Genomic DNA, 16,520 nt, shown 5'->3' with positions numbered 1-16,520 from the left:
TGGAAGTGACAGTCTCTGTGTCTTTACCTCCCACTAGAGCTTCTGCAAGGACCCAGAGAGATACAGAGAGAGGATGGGAAAGATCAGGAGGCACTTATGCAATACCCCCACAGACACTTCCCTGGTGTGAGCCAGGCCATTGCTGCCCACGCCTGGGATCAAACGTGCACACTGTCAGCGGTGTGGGCAGCAGCGAGCAGGAGGCTCTGGTTGCTGCTTGGGTTCATCCCCCACTCTTTCCACTCCATCAAGCTTCCAGGACCCTCAAGTCATTCTCCCTTCCACCGCAGACCACCAACTGAACTGCCTCCCATCTTCCTGAGGATCAGGACTCTTCCATATATATCAGAACTGGAAAGAGTTCAAAGATTACCCAGACCGGGAACAGTGGCTCATGCCTGAAATCCCAGCACTTTGGGAGGCCTAGGCAGGTGGATCACTTGAATCAGGAATTTGAGACCAGCCTGGGCAACAGAGTAAAAACCCGTCTCCATTTATTAAGGAAAAAAAATGTAATTTAAAAACTAAAAATGATAATCCAATACCACATCTGATTCTTGATACTCTGTATGGCAGCCCGACAAGTGGTCACTTAGTCTCTGCTCACATATCCCCAGAGATAGGGCATCATTCCCTCTGAAGGCATCTCCTTTTATCCCTAGGCCACTCTCATATATGCAACTTGGTTCTTTCTTAAACTGAGGTGAAATCACCTCTGCATCTGCTGCACACGTTAAGGCCATGCAACAAGATCTCATTCCTTCCTCCTTCCTTGTCAGCCCTCCAAACACTTGAAGGCAGCAATCCAGTCTCGTTTATTCTGCTCTTCTTTGTGCCAAAATATCCCTAGAGCCTTGAGGCGTTCCCAGGTGCTGTATCAGATCCCTCTTCACTTAGGACCCAGACCCATTTGTCACTATCCCTCTTAAAAGTCAATATACCCAAATGGGCCACAGTCCTCCAGGAATGATCTGAGTAGTACAGAGCAGTCAAGACCAACACCACCCACATTCAGACCACACTATACCTCATAAAGGAGCTTGAGGGCCCAAACCATGAATGCTGGTCAGACTGCCAGCCAATATAGCACCCTGAAAACAAAGTAAAACAATGCCCCCAGGCCAGAACTATCTGTTTGGTGGTAAACATTAAACTAGATTTTTTCTTTCCCCGAAAATCACCGCCTGGATCCCTCAGCCTCTAGGGGAGCCTCACACAATCTGTGCTTCCACCTATGAACAAATATAGCCAGGCCCCAGCTTAGGCACATCTGCTGCGAGTCCAGGTGACAATGGGAGAAAAGATGACACCATCAGCCTCATAAACCAACAGCGATGGCAGGCCCACTGCCTCCTGCAGCACACAGCACCGCAACCTACTGAGTTAAAGACTTCTAACATCTGCTCAGGAGCAGCAGGAGGAGGAGAGGCGAGGAAGGTTCCAAAAGCCGTGAATCATCCCCACGCACCCCCATAGTTCCAGACTGAGGCCACCGGCTCGGCTTCTAGGCTGCTGGCAACAAGCAGACCACAAGCCAATCCACAGCTGGGCCGACTCAATTTTCTAGTTACAGATCTTAAGTACTTAGGCATGTGCTCACGAGAACACACATTCCTTACACGGAGCTGAGAAAGGGAATTGTGCTGAGGAACAGAATAATTGAATCAAGATTTCTGTCACGCTGCTCTCAGGCCCTAGACCACAGCCCTGGCTTTTTTTTTTTTTTCCCTTTTCCTGACTAAGGTTTTACAGACTCCCAGGGGGTCTTTTCTCTCAAACCCATTAACGTCAGCCAGTGCTGGCAGCCCATCTAGAGGAAAGGAGCCCCGGTTAAGGTGCCCGGTGTCCAGGATGGAGGTCGCCAGCTCTGGAGACCCAGGCAGCACACGGCTGGTGGAGGGGCTGAGAAAAACCAAAAGGGAAGATTGTCATCTTTGTAATCCCCCCCAACACCCCCGCACTCCTTCCTTCCAGACCCAAGGGCAAGGATGAGATGATTATTAATTTCCTCCACACCGCCCCCCAACACCACCACCAGGGCTGAAAGCCTTCTCTGCTGAGGCGTGTGCAGGCCTTTCAGAGAACCCACCCCTCCACCCTCCCCAAGTGTGCCCCTGTCCGGGCTTTGCCCAGCCCCCTCTCTCTGGTCCAAAGCTCCTCCACAAAGGGGACTTGGGTGTGGAGCCCAGCACACCCTGCCCTCGGGCCGCATTATCTGCACACACACAGGGTCTTCTTAAAGGCCAAAGCTCAGGCCGCAAGGGCTGTGCCAGGCCCGCTTCTTCTACCCAAGGGGTGACTACGGCGAACACCAGCAAGAATGCCACAGTCCCACCCTGCTGCTGTCTATCTGGCGGAGGGAGGGCTCAGCTCCTTCAAGTGTTCACGAAAGGGACAGCGTGCGGGCTTGGGGACTCTCTCCTCTGCAGGTAAGGGAGGTGCTCGCAGACACCTCTGCAGCCACCCGCGACTGACCGAGCGCCGAAAACTGACCCCGTGGGGCGCATTCCCGATGGGGCTGCGTGGGCGTCTCTTACCTTCGTCTCTCTTGCGCTTGTTGGTGTCGGCGCTGGGGGACGTGATGCCCAGGATGCCGCTGATGGAGTACGACGAGCCGGCCGAGTCCGTGCTCACCGAGGACACCTGCGTCACGGAGCCCGTGGACACTGCGCGGAGAAAGACGGGTGGTCAGGACTGCAGAGAGCCGAGGGCGGCGGGCCGGCTAACACGGCACGCGGAGCTGGAGGCGGCTGGGAGTGAGCGAGTGCGGGGGGCGGGGGGTGGGCGCCGAGGAGCCTCGCCCTACAGAGGCGGCCACACCTGGGCCACGAGCGCGGGCCTCGGGTGGGCAGTTTGCCCCGGTTCTCTGGGCTGTGGGGAGTAAGAGACCGGTGAGCACTGAGGACTGACCCTAGCAGAAAGGAACATGGGGACAGGAAGGGCGCTCGCTCAAATCCCAGCCTAACCTTGGCAGGTAGCAGGGGATGGAGAGGAGAAAGAGGCGAGCCGGGGCCGACCAACGGCCAGTGCTAAAACAAACAAACAAACAAACAAACAAAAAAACCTGAACTACTCATTAGGCATTTCACTACCTGCCTGCACACCCAGCCGTGAGTGCAAACACAACTACCTGAGCACAAACTCACATGCACAACTAACAAACTCCAAACCGCAGAGTGCACCTTCTTTTCACAGTTTCTCGCTGTCTTTTCTTCTTCCAGTTTCCTGGGATTTGATTTTTCGTATTAATTATGACAATAACGATAACTAACATTTTCTGAGAACTTACTCTGTGCCAGCATTGAGGCATTATATCATTTAATTCTGAGAACAATCTTAGAAGCTAGGTAATTGTGATGATCCTGTTGGAAAAGAAAGGGAAGGGGAACCCAAAGATGAATGGCTCACCCAGGATCATACAGTTAATAAGAGGTAGAGTGCCTGGGCTGGGGCTCATGCCTGTAATTCCAGCACTCTGGAAGGCAGAGGTGGGAGGATCACTTGAGCTCAGGAGTTCAAGACCAGCCTGGCCAACATAGTAAGACCTACCAAAAACTTTTTAAAAATTAGCCAGATGTGGTAACACAAGCCTACAGTCCCAGCTACTCAAGAGGCTAAGGCAGGAGGATCACTTGAGCCCAGGAGGTCAAGGTTGCAGTGAGCTATGATTGTGCCACTGCACTCCAGCCTGGGCAACAGAGCAAGACTCTGTCTCGAAAAATAAAAATTAAAAAGGCTGGGTACCGTGGCTGATGCCTGTAATCCCAGCACTTTTGGAGGCCAAGGCGGATGGATCACTTGAGGTTGGGAGTTCAAGACCAGCCTGACCAAATTGGAGAAACCCCATCTCTACTAAAAGTACAAAATTAGCCGGGTGTGGTGGTGCATACCTGTAATCCCAGCTACTCAGGAGGCTGAGGCAGGAGTATCACTTGAACCCAGGAGGCAGAGGTTGCAGTGAGCTGTGATCCCACCATTGCACTCCAGCCTGGGCAACAAGAGTGAAACTCCATCTTAAAAAAAGCAAAATAATAGTAATAATAAATAAAATAATTTAAAAAAAAACAAAATAAAATAAAATTAAAACTCCACCTTAAATAAATAAATAAAGAGGGAGACTGGTGATTTGAACCCAGAGACTAAAGCCTTAACCCCTATAACTAATCTGCTTCTCACTAATAAATAATGAAGAGCAATAATATACTTTACTTCACATGAACGCGGTGCTATGATTGCAACAGCCCAGAGTGCTATTACTTATCCCCATTTATCAAATGAGGAAACTAAGGGTCCACAGGGAAAGTGATTCAAAGTCATCTAGCCAATAAACAGCAATGCCAGAACTCAGCCTTGGGTTTACTTACTTAAAGTCTAGATTTCTTCTGCCCAGAAACAGGGGCAGTGGTTGGTGACTTATTATGACTGAGACCAGGTCTCAAAGTTCCTAAGAATAAGAATTGGTTGGATGCGGGGGTTGTGCAACTTTTGTGCAAGTTTCACATTAACTTCTGGTCCCAGAATCCTAGGGAAAGACCAGTCCATCAGCAGGGGCCTCTCCAGCCGTACAGCTGAATTGCCACTGAGGGCTGTGGGAATTCTTTCTTGGTTCATTAAAACCTACAGACCAATCTCAGACACACTTCCTTGGGCTATAACCAGCTGGAGGCAGGTGGAGCCACCTTTGACTCTTAAGTGTAGCAAATTACTAGAAATGGTGGCGACTGCCTGAGAAGCCCTTCATGGCTTCCCTTTGGAGCAGATCCAGCTCCTGGCTCCTACAAACCCAAAGGGAACCATGCCTTTCTTCTCACATCTCGGTTTGATCTTACGTCTTCCTTAAGAGACACAGAAGCAGAAATCGTTAACTTCTCTTTTTCTTCACCAGAAGAAGCTCCTTAAAATAGATTTATGCAAATCCCATAACCTTTTCTGTATTAACGTGTAAAAAACAGAGGAAGAAAGAAGATCCCAGGTCACTTGGTACTTTAAACAACAACCACCATGTATAACCAAGGCTCACCATGTTGCTGACAGAGCCCATGACATGTGTTTTGGTGTTTTGTGATTGCTCTAGGCTCAAAAGACCCAGATTCCACTTCTGGCTCCACCACTTCCTGGGTCTAGTTATTTCATCTCTCTAAGTTTCAGTTTCCTCACGCCTCGATAAGTTTGTGAACTCTAAGAGGCTATATGTATGTGAGATGTAGTTTTAATTTAAAAATTTCTGGGACAAAACAAAGCATTCTGCTGACCTACAATAGAATTATCCCTCTAAACCAATTGAAAGAATATTAGCAGTTACACCTAGTTTGATTTTCGGTGCTATGTGACCTGAAATAGTTGGTCAACTACAAGTGAAATCTCAGCCACAAACATTCCCCCAGGAAGCCTTCCTTTACCCTCTTCATCCTAGCCCAGCAGAGCTGGTGGTTCCTTCCCTTCTGCCCCCACAGCACCCATCCCTTCTTCTTGAGCTTCATCTCTGTTTTGCAAACTTCTCTTCATTATGTTCCCCCTTTAGACCTAGAAGCCCTTGAGAATGGGGATCGTGTCTTCCCTTTCTTGTGGGCTTGGCCTCTGACGCTAAGGTCTGCACAGCAGGGACCTAACAGACACTTTCTGAAGGGATTACTAAATAAGGAATGATTTCCTGGCAGGGAGGAAATCTGTCTTACCTTTATCCAAAGAGTCAACCATAGAGGAGCAGAGTCCTCAGAGAACACCTGGTTAGTGCCCCTCCATCCACAAATGAGGAACCGGAGACTCAGGGAGGTGAGAAGACTTTCGCATTTTACTGGGTGAGTTAATGACAGAGTTGGAACTAGAGGCCAGGCCTCTGCCCGGTCCCCATCACTGTGTGAGTTCAAGTTCTCATTTAAAGAAGGAGTAACAAAGTGTGGAAATGTTACACAATCTGAGGTGTGATTCTGCAGGATTGACTGTGGCAACCAGAAGTGTCAAGAGACTTTCTGAATCATTGCCCACTTTCTTATAGCAGAATAACCTTCCCCCCAGCTAACCAGAGGTGTTTCCTGTATCCCAAGTGGAGAAATAATACATCTTAAATAGACAGTGTCCTTTCACAATCTTTGAAGGGAAGAGAAAGGACATTTCTGAACTCTCAAGAACTAGGAAGTAGGACTCCCACGCTTTCGGGTCACGGCCACCCTCAGACTTCACCTGCGAGTGCCGGAAACCCCACTGGCAGCCCTTGACAGTTCAGAGTACGTGAGATCGAAGCAAGAGAGAGAGAAAGTAAGTTTGAGAACTTTTGCCACATCTTCACTCAAGACTGCAAGTGCACAAAGAATTGTAGAAGGGCTGGTTGATAGAAGAAAAAAACACATTCAAAACTACTTACTGACTAATGATGCAGAAAATGTTATGAATAAGTATCCCTTTCTTGATTTATTACTTTAATTATCTGACATTCTATAGACCCCCATTAGTGGATTTTTTTTTTTTGGCTTAGATTTCAATTTTCTGTCTCATGGTGAAAGCTATTTATCATAATAATCAGTAAAATTCAAAACCTTTTAGCAGTATTTATAAAATTCATTTACCAGGTTCAGCCCTTGGAGAATGACAAAGAAGGCGCATTAGTACGTGTGCTGAAGTGTTTTATGCAGAATTATCTGTCCATAAGAATGATTAAAAGTTCTTTAGAATATTTGGAGCCCATTAGATTTTTAAATTTTTTTAAAAAGTTCTTCTTACCTATGCTGTGACTGGAAGCTGGGACTGGTTGGTTGGGTGGCTGCTGCACTTTTGTCCGGATGATCCTGTGGGCAGTTGAAAAAAAAATGACTATTTACCATCAGGAAGGAGAAGAGACCTCAACCAGCTATGCACAGACAACCAGAAACCAGAAAACTCATACCCAAGCTGGGCCATGGATGGAGCTGAGGAAGAGGGGCAGAGGTGGAGGGAGATTATAAACCCAGGCTGGGAATCAGGAGGGTGGAAGATTTATGGACTAGTCCCAACTTTGCTTCTATTTCCCTGGGTGTCTTAATGTAATTTGAACCCCCTCTCTGGGATTCAAGTGCCTCTTCTGAAGAAAGAGGTTGATGTGTTAACATTACGAGTAGGCATCCCTTTCTTGGGTATAGCTCTAGCTCCATAAGAGACTCATTGAGTGACTTTAGGGAGTCCTTCCTTTCCCTAGACCTCAGCCTCCCATCTGTCGAATGAAGGAACTGAACCAGGTAACCCCTCTGTCCTCTGGCAGTGCTCACATGCTGGTTTCTCTGCCCTAGAGAATATACAAGGAGGGATAACACCCCTTCCCCTAGGAAGTTGCCAAGGGAGGGGATGTATGTGTTGTTCTGATACTAGGGAGAGTCAAAGTGCTGCCAGGAGACATCTGGTTTGGCTATGCTAAAAGGAAGCCTACCTTGCACCAAACCTCACAGAAAGGATCCACAGGGCTAGAGCCAGGGGTATCTTGGCCTGTCTTTTCAGAGACCTTGTTCATATTCTAATAGAAACTCCACCGTGACCTTGACCAAGTCCATTCCACTGTGGACCTCAATACAATGATGGAGTTGGAATAGACCACTATTTGCTTATTTTAAGTAATCAAATCATTTTCGGAAGAGAAAAAGATCTTATGGAAAAGCCCCATACTCAAAAGAGATAATAGCAGTACTGCCTTCCCTTGGCCACCTGGCCGCTCCGAGTCCTTCTCCAGAACCTTAGGCTCTGGGGAGTTTGTAGACAACGCGTGCGCGAGACCACAAGCCCAGAGCATCTGAGAGCAGCAGAACAGGGCGGTGCCAAAAGCTCCTCGGGATCTACCAGAAAGTGCCTTCCTTGGTATTTGGGAGAAGAGTGGGTCACAATAAAATGTCCAGCTTCTTTGGAAAAGTTATATTCCAGTGTCAAACTATTACCTTTTGAAAGGACATTTATTAGAGTTTTTCCTCATTATAAAAGTAATATGCATTCATTGTAGACTCTGTGGACAGCATGGGAAAGTATAAAGAAGACATCTAAAAACCATATTTTGGTGTATTTCCTTTATACTAACATTCCTGTGCATACTTAGAAATATCCATTTTTCTCTGAACAAAGTCAGGATTATACCATGTATACAGTTTTTATTTTTGTTGTTGTTGTTTTGAGATGGAGTCTCTGTTGCCCAGTCTGGGGTGCCGTGATGTGATTTCAGCTCACTGCAATCTTCGCCTCCCGGGTTCAAGTGATTCTCCTGCCTTAGCTTCCCGAGTATCTGGGATTACAGGCACACGCCACCATGGCCAGCTAATTTTTGTATATTTAGTAGAGACGGGGTTTCACCATGTTAGCTAGGCTGGTCTTGAACTCCTGACCTCAAGTGGTCTGCCTGCCTTGACCTCCCAAAGTGCTGGGATTACAGGCGTGAGCCACCATGCCCAGCCTCCATGTATACAGTTTTGCATCCTACTCTTAAGCATTCTACGAGAAGCTTTTTCACATTCCAGAGCATTAATATCTGAAAGTTCATTCTGAGGCTGCACTGGGTCTCCAGCTTATACAAATGAAAGACAGAAGTAGCAGGTGAGTGACTCCCCTTAAATCTAATGAGCTGTAGCTTCTGCCTTCTCTGATCTTACAGCTTGGTGCTGGGCACCAAGGGCACTCCATGTCCTCAGCTGATAGCCTGAAGGGACTTTTCTGTTCACCCTACAGTCTCACCAGACACACAGGCCGTCTAGAGCCTGGCTACTTGATCTCAGCAAGGGGCCTCTTGCCCTTTTCTAATCAGTCAGCTTAAGTGTTCCCTCAAATACGTTCAGATTGTTTGTTTTCCCTAACATTCAATCCACTTATTTTCACTAAGCAAACTCAAAGCATATTGGACAAAGATCTGAGAGTGAGATAGTCTTTTTGGTTACCTGGAATTAAGCTGGCATCTGATCTAATGTTTATATTTTTGTGTATGTCACCTTCTCTGTGTATATGTGTCTACAGAGATATTTCTGGATATGTCAACATATGGATATAACAGACATAAATATAGTTATATATAAATATATGGCAAGAAAATCACTGTAGTTCAGCTTAAAATCCTTACTTTTCAAATCATTATCTGGCCATTAAATTTGTGCGTAAGCAAAGCAAAGAAAATTATGTTTTCCTCATTTTCTTTTAAAATAGTTGTAACTATCACTGAGAAAGCATTGCCGATTGTTATAAATCATTAAGAGGCAGCAGCACCATGTGCAGGCTCTGGAACTAGACTACTAGAGTTTGAATCCCATCCGTCTTGCAACTTGCCAGCTACATGACCTTGGGTAAATTACTTAACCTCTCTATGCCTCAGTCTCTTCATCTGCAAATGGAACTAAGAATCATTCCTATCTTGTAGGGTTACTATTAGGATTAAATTAATTAACTACTTAAAACAGTGGCTGCTACATAGTAGGTGCTCCACAAATTTAAGATGTTATTTTCAGTGGTGTCTTCATAAAGATTAATGACTAGCTTCAATCCTAAAATGTTCATATTTTTCACATTTGCTTTAAAAAGCACAAGGTGAGAGTGGGTGGGGGGTGGTGAAGATGCTCAATGAGTACAAAAAAAATTAGAATGACTGAGTAAGACCTAGTATTTGATAGCACAATGAGGGGACTATAGTTAGCAATAATTTAACTATGCATTTAAAAATAACTAAAGAGTGTAATTGGGTTGTTTGTAAGACAAAGGATAAATGTTTAAGGGGATGAATACCCCATTTTCCATGGTGTGATTCCTACTCATTGCATACCTGTACCATAATATCTCATGGACCTTATAAATATATATATATATATACTATGTACCCACAAAAATTAAAAATAAAATAATAATAAAACACAAGTGGTCCCCTTGGAAGCTGGGGAGGGAAGGTAGCCATTCTCACACTCTGTTTTAAGGCTGCAGTAGGGCTGTCCTTTATGGGGGATCTCAGAGTCAAAGGGAAGCTTCTGAAGCCATCCCCAGGGGTGAGAGATTTTGCTCATCTGCCTTTAGCAGTCACCAAGTAAAAACAGAGAGCAACAGCTTCCACTGAGAAGAAACTGTAGTGGAAAGAACAAGACTATAATTGAATCATAGCAACTCTAAACAAATTTAAAATTTTTAAAATGACAGGCTGTCAAGACTCATCCAATAACAGCACACTCAGGACCTTTTCTAAGCCAGAGATGGTTGGGCTGAGTTGGCAGTCACACCAAACTGCACGTCCTTTACCTGCTGCGCGTGAGCAGGACCCTGGCTGCCGTACTGCAGAGCACACTAGGCAGTCCAACAGAGGAGGGAGCTCACATCAAACTCTTCCTATGGATGAGGAAACTAAAGCCCAAGACGCTCAAATGACTTGCCCAGGGTTGTACAGCGAGTCAGCCCAGACTTCCAGCTCCCATGCCCACATTCAAAGAAAGCTCAGTCCCTCTGTTAAATACTTCCTATGTGAGGCATAAAGGCTATTTGGATTAAAAATCCACTTAGGATTTGAGGTTTAAAACTCTGAGGGACTTTGTGGCATTTAAGGATCCCATGGAAACATCACTCTTCCTTCTTTGAAAGGCTAGGCTTCTCACCATCATCCCATGCCCCCCACCCCACCGCCCCACCCCACCTCCCCACCACCAGTCCTCACAAAATTACAGTGAAAAATAAAATAATGGTGCCTTGAAAAAGGAAACAGGGAGATAAGGCTGAAGAAACACCCGCATCTATGGCACTGATCAAACTGCCATCAGTACAGTAAGAAGCTTGGGCTATCAGCTGTGCCAAGAATCCAAAAGCCAGGATCCAACTGTGCCAAGCTGGGAGGGGGCCCACAGGTGGCACCCAGGCCTGTGACTGTTGTGGAGAAGAAAGAGGACATGGATAGAGGTTGATGTGAGTGGATCGCTTGAGTCTAGGAGTTCAAGACCAGCCTGGGCAACATGATGAAATGCCATCTCTACAAAAAATTAGCCAGGCATGGTGATGGCACCTGTAGTCCTAGTTACTTGGAAAGCTGAGGTGGGAAGATCACCCGAGCCTGGGAGATCAAGGCTGCAGTGAGCCGTGATCATGCCTCTGCATTCCAGCCTGGGCGACAGAGTGAGACACTGTCTCAAAAAAACAAAAAAAGAAAGAAAGAGGAAATTGATAAACAATCTCAGAAGACCTGCCATCAAAATTAGAATTAGGAGCAGAACTAACAAAACATCTTCCCCAGGCCACCTCCAGCTCTGGGCAAATTTTGCTTACCCTGCAGAGTATATTTGTTTTTATTTGAATTAGTTTCTAATATTTTTAAGTTGGGAGATTTTTCATAAACATCTGATTTCTAGCTTCTCTTGAAAAATCAGAACACCCAGCAATACTGGCCCCACATCTCACATGACCCAACCAGTTGGTGCTAGATAGAGCTGCCCCTCTAAACTGGGAGTGCCACCTGTAGTCCCCACCCCTTGGCCATGGTGCTGGAATAGAAGGAAGATCCACCCACTGTTTGGATCAGCTTTGGGATGGCCACCTCCAGCAGACACTCAGACTGGATTCCAGCAATCCCTCATGCAGGTTGTGCAGCCTCCCAGCACATGTTTGTCCATAAGACGTCAAATGAACAATGTGATTTGTGTCCCAGGAAATCCGCCACAAGCTTAACAGAATTAGTTCAGTGTTGCTTCACCCCTTGTCAGTCATGGTTTCCTAGGCTGGTCCCCTGGAAGATAGCAGGAAGGCACACACTCCTAGGGGTGGACAGTGGAGACGCCCCTGTGGCTACTAGACTAGCCACACATCCAGCCATCACTCCCTCCCCAGCTGTTTGAAATCAGGAAGAGTGAAAAGTTGCCTCGATGGGAGGCAGGGGCTGGGAAAGCTGTGGACCCTCTTACACAGTGTCATTTGCCAGGCAGGCATTTAGAAGCTGCATTCGTTTGAATGCAGTGGGAGCTTTGCCTTCATCTGAAAAATAAAACTGTGTGGTGGGATGGCTCTGGCTTTAGGGGACTGGGGGTGGGGAAGGCAGCAGCGTGAGATTGTCCTACACTTAGTGAGCTGTCACTGAAGAGTGCAGGGAGGAGCCGGAGAGTACTCCCAAACAGGAGCCCCCAGAGAGGAGCACTGGAGAGGGCTAAGGAGGAGAGAGGGCAGGCAGACAGGCAGCAGAACAGGCAGCCTGCGAGGATCTGAAATGGAGAAGGAAACACTTTTCCTCCTCCTTCTCTCGTCTCACAGATCCTCAGTTCTGTCACTTGCAGAGTCCGACAGGGCAGTGGTAGAAAGAAACTAGCCCTCCTCTTACCATCGGGAGTCCTGGGTTCTACCCCCATGTCTATCTCCAAGTCACTGTTCCTCTGTACTCCCCATCTGGGCCTCTGTTGCTACACCTGCCACAGGATAGAGTCAAGCCTTAAAGACTACAGGAGACCACAGACGTGAAAGCACCTTAGAGGCACGGCCTGCCTGGCCACGGCTTTGGACTGAATACCCAGGACGCCCCTGAGGCTAGCCATGGCCCTGCAGCCAGCAGTTACAACCTCCCCACAGCACAGCTCCAGGCAGAAAGCATCAGTGGGTCCGTGATCTGCCTCGGCCACATATCGCATGCCCCTTCCCAGCCTTTGCCACATCTGTAACCACTGCTCTATTTGCCTCATATATTTCTTTCACATCACTTCATTTTTTACTTAAATAAACTTATTGTATAAGGCAATTGTAGTTTCCTACTGTAAGTGGGTAGGTGGGAGTGTTGGGGGGAGTTCACAAAGTTCACAAACTCACTAGTTTGGCATGCTACTTATATTTTTCTAAAATACATTAAAATAAATGTATTACAAAACAATGTGCATCCTTGCATTATAAAGGATGTAAACCGATACTCTGTAAATAAGTTATGCTTGTCCTGCAAGGCATTTTTAATTGAAATTAGTTGCCTCCATTAAGAAATATAAAGATTAAGCTAGGTGCAGTGGCTCACACCTGTAATTCCAGCACTTTGGGAGGCTGAGGTAGGAGGATTGCTTGAGCCCAGGAGTTTGAGACCAGCCTGGGCAACACAGGGAGACCCCATCTTTACCAAAAAAATTTTTTTAATTTAAATATAAAGATTTCACATACAGAAATACACATACATACATCTACACAAGCCCCAGCTTCTGTCTTCTCTTGAAGAATGCAAAAAAAACTGGCAAACACTGGATTCATGTTCCTGGCAGCATTCAGCTGGAGCTGAAAAGTGCTGCCCCTTTAATAGAACTTGTGCTGTCTAGCTTGCCAGGGACCCAACCTCTCCCCATCGTCTTATGCCTGGCCTGCTTCCCTCATTACCTTATCTGCCTGGCCCCATGTAAGGCATTAGATTTTGTGACCCTCACAGACCACCTAAGGCTATCTTGCAAACCACCAGTTATACGTGTACACTATGTTGGGAAACCCGTGGGCCCCCAAAGCCGGACCAAGGGCTTGGCTGACGTTTCTCTGCAGAGCAGACCAGCTGCCTGTCATGTTGTTTTGTGTCATGGAAATCTTGCAAGGAGCCAGAAGTAAGGAGCTCATAAAACACACTGGAGCCTCTTATAATCCAGAAAAAGAACAAGAGGTAACCCCCTCCTCCCCAAAACCCACCACCATCATTGCTACCTCCTCAGCAATTTTGTCCAGGTGCTTCAGGCTTCTAAGTGCATGTCAGAACCCCACCCTGGACAAACAGCCCCTCTAGAACAGACCAAGAAACTGTGTGCCTGATTCTCCTCTATCTCCCCTGCACCATGCATGATGTCAAGGCCTCAGTAAAGGTTTGCCAAGAGAAGAAAAACAGGCTAACCATTTATGAAACAGCAGGACTCAAAATGTGAACACATGCACTCCACAGCGATCTGTGCATTTGAGTCATCACAGAAGGAAGAACTATCAGGACAAGAGGCTCTTATTCTAGTCTGACCTCCTCTTTCTGCCAGGAGTAAGGGTCCCCTATGCCCACACAAGCTCTGCACTGATGATAGTAGGGTGTGAACTGGAGAAACGGAAACTGTTCAAGTTTTCAGGCTGCTGCCTTTTCTTCTTTCTGTAGAATTTAGAGAACCATCATTTCTGTTCATCTCTGAACTTCATCCTTGACTCTGGGTTTAAATGGAGTTGAGACTGCATTACCTACAACAGAAAACTTTCTTCCATACATTTATTTTTAAAGCTCTGAGAGTGCCCTTCCATGTATCTTGGATCAAACTGTAAAGGAAAGGGAGCTGTGTGGCTCCCAGGAAGATCCTGTGCATGACATGCAGCATGTTTCTCTGGTTCTTTCTTTCCATGTGTGAGACTCCATGTGTGAGTTGGGGAGAGGGCAACTCCATAGCTCCAGAGCATCTTAGGATCCTGAACAACACCCCTGGAGTTGAAGACACACATCAGAACCACTGGGGTTCTGTGCTCTCAGAGAGAGGAAGAGCCTCGTCAAGGTCCCACTTTGAGTTTGTGGCAGAGCTGGAACAAGGAGCCAAGTCTCCCAACTCCAAGACAGGGCTGTGTTCCCCACACTCACTGACTCAAGCTCTGCCCAAACTGGAAGCAGGATTTTCTTCCTGGGAAGCTCTGAGATGAGCCAGTGCTAAAACCTTGAGCCTAGGCTTGCAAGGACAGCGACACATGTGATTGCCTAGTCAGGACAATTCACTGCAAAGTGTTCCACACATATAGGTGGGTGGTGAAGGGAGGGATGGAAATCACTCTGGGCTCAGAAGAACCTCGAGCAGCCAGGGTATTGGCATGTTCCCCTCTCCTGGGCCTAGGACTCCTACCCACTTTGGAAAGAAGAGAAGAGTAACAGAGACCCAGAGGCCTCCATTAGCATCCCTCTGGTTCAGTAACCCCTAAGGGGCCTTGGTAAAAAGAGAGACCAGATCTTCAGGAAAGGCACATGCAGAGCCTCCAGGATGCCCTGCCATCTCCCCAAATCCCCAACCCCCACAGGCACGAGCCCCTCACCTGTTGATGGAACTGACACTAGGCACGGTGTCATTGTCACACACCCGCTCTGCCAGCAGCCGGTCCCTGATCTCCCAGGCAAACATCGTGGGATTTTGGCGTTTATACTCAGCAATTTTTTCCACCACTTTGGGTGTGGCGACCTTTGGTTTGGATCCTCCAATTACCCCAGGCTTGATGCTTCCTGTCTCATAATACCTAGGACCCAAAGAGAAAGAAGCTTAGCCATGAGGAACCAGTAAAGTGGATGTTGGCAACAAAATAACAGGCTACTCTGTCCAGGAAATGTCCAGATCTGCATGTTCCAATACGGTAGCCACCAGCCAGATGCAGCTTTTGAACATGTGAAATACAGGTTGTCTGAATCAAGATGTGATGTAAATACAAAATACACACTGGAATTTTAAAATATAGTACCCAAAAAAATGTAAACTATCTCAATAATTTTGATATTAGTTATATGCTGAAATAATCATTTTTATATATTGAGCTAAATAAAATATATAATTAAAATTTAGTACCTCTTCTTTTTTTCACTTAACGTGCCACTAGAAAACGTTAAACTGCATACACAGCTCTCGTATTTCTATTGGACAACACTGACTATGCATCAACAAAATTCTTTCTCATTCATCTACCCTTTTATAGTTTACAGAAAACTTTCAAGTCAGTTTTCCCATTTTATCTCTAACAGTTCTAAAGCACACAAATTGTTTTGAATTAATGAATGAGTGAATGAACAAATAAATGAATAGGTCCTGATCTACAGGTATAAAGCAGAAATTCATCAAGGTTAAACAGCCTTCCTAGGGTCACACAAGACCAAATGGCCACGCCAGGACTGTGATCAGCCTCTGGAACTACAATTTCCCCAGTAAGGTAGCTTCCACCTTTGACAGCTCTCCTAAGCCCTAGCAGAATTCTCCAGCATTGTGAGAAACTGTCCCCTGAAATGCAACTTATTTTTCCATAAGAGAAAAATAATAATCCCAGTGTAAAATTAAGAGGAATATTGAATTGCAGAATTATCTGAAAATATGTGTTGTAAGTTAAAACCCAAGCAATCAGAAAAACCAACCACAAGTCACAGCAGCTCTTCCAGGGACCTCCCCTGAGGTAAATGGCTGTTTCTAAGGACATTTCCATGCTATCAGCATTTGCTCATTAAGGAAAATAGGATGTCAGGATTTTACAGTAAAACCGAGACCAAGAAGAAGAGTGCCATGAAAGATCATTTCAGGCGGGAAAAAAATGACATGATTCCTTTTCTGAATCTGAGCCATCTCTGGATGTCTCTCTCAATGTTTACGGAAGAATTCTTGAGTTCCTTTTCCAAGGAAATTACCTTGCAGTTGAATCTTTAAAAAAAAAATAGACATTTTAAAAATGACTAGTAATTTTTAAACCTAACAAGAGTTGATAATACGCAAAGGAACAAGGTGATTCTGAGATGGTAGAAAATGTTACCCAGGATGGCTGATCACATTTATAGAGTTGCTGAAATTCTTAGCCTGGAATTTCAGGCTAAGTTTGGGTAAGGCCAAGTTAGTGAATATTCTAAAAGAGATGAAATA

General features: G+C 46.1%; 1 protein-coding gene across 3 annotated transcripts in view; it reads right to left on the bottom strand.

Annotated features, from left to right (window-relative positions):
• The window catches only part of PAX5 (paired box 5), a 184,509-nt gene that overhangs the window by 150,596 nt on the left and 17,393 nt on the right, over nt 1-16,520 (bottom strand). For all 3 annotated transcript variants that reach the window (XM_012463388.3, XM_012463389.3, XM_012463390.3), the window contains 3 exons: nt 14,947-15,144; nt 6,718-6,782; nt 2,538-2,666 (listed from right to left, as the gene is read on the bottom strand). In XM_012463388.3, the coding sequence (XP_012318811.1) occupies nt 2,538-2,666; nt 6,718-6,782; nt 14,947-15,144 (392 nt within the window). The remainder of the gene's footprint in view (nt 1-2,537; nt 2,667-6,717; nt 6,783-14,946; nt 15,145-16,520) is intronic.

The sequence above is a fragment of the Aotus nancymaae genome, unplaced genomic scaffold (assembly GCF_030222135.1).
Source record: "Aotus nancymaae isolate 86718 unplaced genomic scaffold, 86718_ANA_hifiasm-v0.15.2.pri h1tg000003l, whole genome shotgun sequence".
In the NCBI taxonomy this organism is placed as follows: Eukaryota; Metazoa; Chordata; class Mammalia; order Primates; family Aotidae; genus Aotus; species Aotus nancymaae.
The sequence above is the reverse complement of the archived record's forward strand: the minus strand, read 5'-3'. Positions and strand labels throughout refer to the sequence as shown.